This window comes from Eulemur rufifrons, chromosome 6 (assembly GCF_041146395.1).
Source record: "Eulemur rufifrons isolate Redbay chromosome 6, OSU_ERuf_1, whole genome shotgun sequence".
Lineage (NCBI taxonomy): Eukaryota > Metazoa > Chordata > Mammalia > Primates > Lemuridae > Eulemur > Eulemur rufifrons.
In genome coordinates this window covers 67,299,686-67,303,011 of record NC_090988.1, presented here as the reverse complement: position 1 = coordinate 67,303,011, position 3,326 = coordinate 67,299,686, and the positions used below count along the sequence as shown (strand labels likewise).

General features: G+C 63.6%; 1 protein-coding gene across 1 annotated transcript; it reads right to left on the bottom strand.

The window, feature by feature from the left end:
• Window positions 1–516: 516 nt before the first annotated feature.
• MYOD1 (myogenic differentiation 1) lies at window positions 517–2,231 on the bottom strand. Its single transcript, XM_069469665.1, has 3 exons — window positions 1,602–2,231; window positions 1,046–1,124; window positions 517–767 (listed from the first exon to the last, which is right to left on the bottom strand). Exons 1-3 carry the CDS (start codon window positions 2,229–2,231, stop codon window positions 517–519), a joined length of 960 nt encoding a protein of 319 aa, XP_069325766.1.
• Between the last annotated feature and the right edge of the window lie 1,095 nt (window positions 2,232–3,326).

Genomic DNA, 3,326 nt, shown 5'->3' with positions numbered 1-3,326 from the left:
CTTATTTACAGGAATAGATTACAAAAGTATTACAAAAAGTGGTCCTGAACCGGGGGACGGGGGGGGGGTGGGGTGGGGAGTGGGTTACAGTTACACCTGCTACACTTGGGACTGGAGTGCACCTGAGCGGATGTCGCAAAGGTTCCCAAAAGGAGAGGGCGCCCCCCCAAAAAATAAACGGTGCATCTAGGGGTGGGGCTTATGTCTGCGAGGGTCTCACCCCGCCCCCATGGGGAAGGGGGCAAGGAAGAGGAACACAGAGAGACCATCGACCATTGCAGCCGGTCTCCAGGAAGGGTGCCACGAGGCAAAACGGACTATGTCCTTGCCCTGGGGGAGGGAGGCGGGGAAGGAAACACACCAGTTCTCCTGCTTCTCCCGCCTCGGAAGGGGTCGCTTTTAAAGCGCTGTTGGAGGGGGGCATTTAAGCTCAATCTTCTGGGCGCGAGGAACCCTAGGGGCACCATCCCTCGGGAGGGTGGGCAGCTGCGCCCTCCGACGCGGCCGCCCGCCCCCTCAGAGCACCTGGTAGATCGGGTTGGGGTTCGCGCCCGCAGGACACTGAGGGGCGGTGTCCGGGGACGGGGTGGGGGCGCCACGCTCGCCCTCGTTCTGGGCGGTCGCCTCTTGCGGGCGCGGAGGCGACTCCGGCGGCACGTCGGCCAGCAGGAGCGCGGGTGCTGCGGGGCTCTCGGTGGAGATGCGCTCCACGATGCTGGACAGGCAGTCTAGGCTCGACACGGCCGCACTCTTCCCGGGCCTGGGTTCTGCGCGGGGAGGGGTAGGTTAGTGAGCAGGGCTGGAGCCTCGGACAAGTCTCCCACTCCTGGACCCAGTGCTTTGGGGCAGAGTGGAAACTGAGGACCTGTTGGAGTCGGGAACGATCCAGCGAGAGTGTAGCACGAAAGGAGAGGGAGCTACACTCTTAGTATTTCGCCCCCTGCACCTCCTCCCAGGATATATATGTGGGGGCAGGGATCCTACATACAGGGAAGCCGGGACAGCTCAAAGTGGGACATGGGAAAGAGGAGCGCAGAATACGCACCGCTGGACGCCTCGCTGTAGTAGGCGCCTTCATAGCAGTTCCGCCGCCGGGCGCCGCTCGGAGGGCCGCTGTAGTCCATCTGCAAACGGCAAGGGCGACCGTGTCAGGCCCGCGGGACCGCGAGGGGCCGAACACCACTCCCTGTAGCCGCCCCCTCCCCAACTCTAGTCTCAGCCTCCAGCTCCGGGCCCGAATCTGTCCTGGTTGGGAGTGGGGGTTAGGGGTGGGCAAGAGCTGAGATCTGTAGCGTGCAGGGCCAAACCGAGGGCGGACGGTCACCTAGGGGCTCAAGTCTGCATTTTGGAAGTAGGGATAAGATCTTCACGTCGCCGCAGCAGTGTTCTAATAGAGCCCCTATTGGGCCGATCACATCTGTCCCGCTGTCTTCCAAAGCACGAGGCTGCCACAGTGACAATTGCCCTGGACACCAGGGTCCATTCTCGGGAAGGATCCTGGCCCAAACCTCCCGGAAGGCCAGCTCCCTGCTCTTGGAAGAGCGTCCCAGAATCCCAAGTGCTGCCCTCATTTCTCCTCCCTCCTGGGGTCCCGGCCTTACCATGCCGTCGGAACAGTTGGAGCGCGGGCTGGACGCGTCCGAGTCTCCGCTGTAGTGCTCGCCACCGCGGCCGGGAGGCAGCGGGCCGGGCGCGTAGAAGGCGGCGGCAGCGCCAGGGGGCGCGGCGTCTTGGTCGCGCAGAAGAGCCTGCAGGCTCTCGATATAGCGGATGGCGTTGCGGAGGATCTCTACCTTGGGCAACCGCTGGTTAGGGTTGCTCGACGTGCAGCGCTTGAGCGTCTCGAAGGCCTCGTTAACTTTGCTCAGGCGGCGTCGCTCCCGCATGGTGGCGGCCTTGCGGCGGTCGGCGTTGGTGGTCTTGCGCTTGCACGCCTTGCAGGCCCACAGTAGGCAGCGGCCCGCTTGGTGGTGCCCGCTGGGCGCGCGCACATGCTCGTCCTCGCGCGCGCCCGGGGCTGGGTGCACGGCCGCAGGGAAATGCGAGTGCTCCTCAGGCTTCAGGAGTGCGCCCACGTGCACCAGGCGCGGGTCCAGATCCTCGAAGAAGCGCAGGTCCGGGGAGTCAAAACACGGGTCGTCATAGAAGTCATCCGCTGTAGCAAAGGAGCAAAGAGAGCCGTCGGGGCCCGTCAAGTCTACGTCGCGGAGCGGCGGTGACAGCAGCTCCATATTCCGGTAGGGGGAGGCGCGGTCCTGGCTTCACCCAGGGTTTGCCCGGAACTTTTTGCCGCTCGGGAACCCGGGCTGTGTGATAGCAAAGCTCAGGGAGTGTGAATGCACACTCAGCTGCCCGCCACCCCGCCCTGTCCGGCCCGACCTGACTTGTGCCGAGGGAAGAGGCGGCAGCGCCCCGGGGCTTCCCCACCCCTAGCTTTGCGCCAGGCGCCGGGGGCTATTTATCCGTAGTATAGTCTGAACGCGCGGCGCCCGAGCGGACAGCTGGGGGAGGGGGAGCCCGAGGCCAATAGGAACAGAGCTGGGCGGAGCTTGGGGTCCCCTGGGTGGCCGCAGGAGCTAGAGAGTGTCCCGCCCTTCCGCCCCTAGGCACCAGCCCGCGCGCTCCATCCCTTCCCCTGGCAGGGAGGGAGGGAGAGACTGGCAGCCCAACGCGGCTGTACTTGGCCCTCGGGCACACCCTTTCCAAACCTCTGCAGCACCCGACTCCTCCTGTGTCCGCGGGAAACCGGGCGGGGCGCGCTCCCTTCCGAGCGGACTTTGAGCCCACCAATGTCCCCAGGAGTAGAGAGAAAGTAGAAATCAGTTCGGGAGAGATTTGGAGAGACGCAAGGCGTTGGGGGCAGAAACACAGAGCTGAAATAGTGAGAAGGTGAGAGATAAACCCAAAGAGGCTGACAAATACCCGGCCTAGTCCCTGCCCTGGGAGTCGCTCGGAGGGTCTTGGCTCAGCCCATCTTCCCTGGACGCTTAGAACCCAAGCCGCGTCTTTAAGAAGTCCGGGCTCGCTGCGAAAGCTTCGCTCTAATCTCTCCAACTCGGATCCTGCCTGGGTCCGGACTCCCGCACGTTTCGGCAGCAAGGCGTCCAGTGCCGTGGCCTGGGGTCTAGGCTGAGATGCCTCTTCAGGTGGGAAAACTCCACTTGTTCGGGGGTTTGTCTCCACCTCGTCCAGTGCTGAGCCAAGGGAAGTGCATTTCTCAAAGGTCACCAACGCCAGGAGCTGGCCTGGGGACATCGCCTCAGAGTGGAGTTTTTGAGAGTGGAGTTTGCAGACCAATTGAGTCCAGACTCCAAAGTTTCCAAACT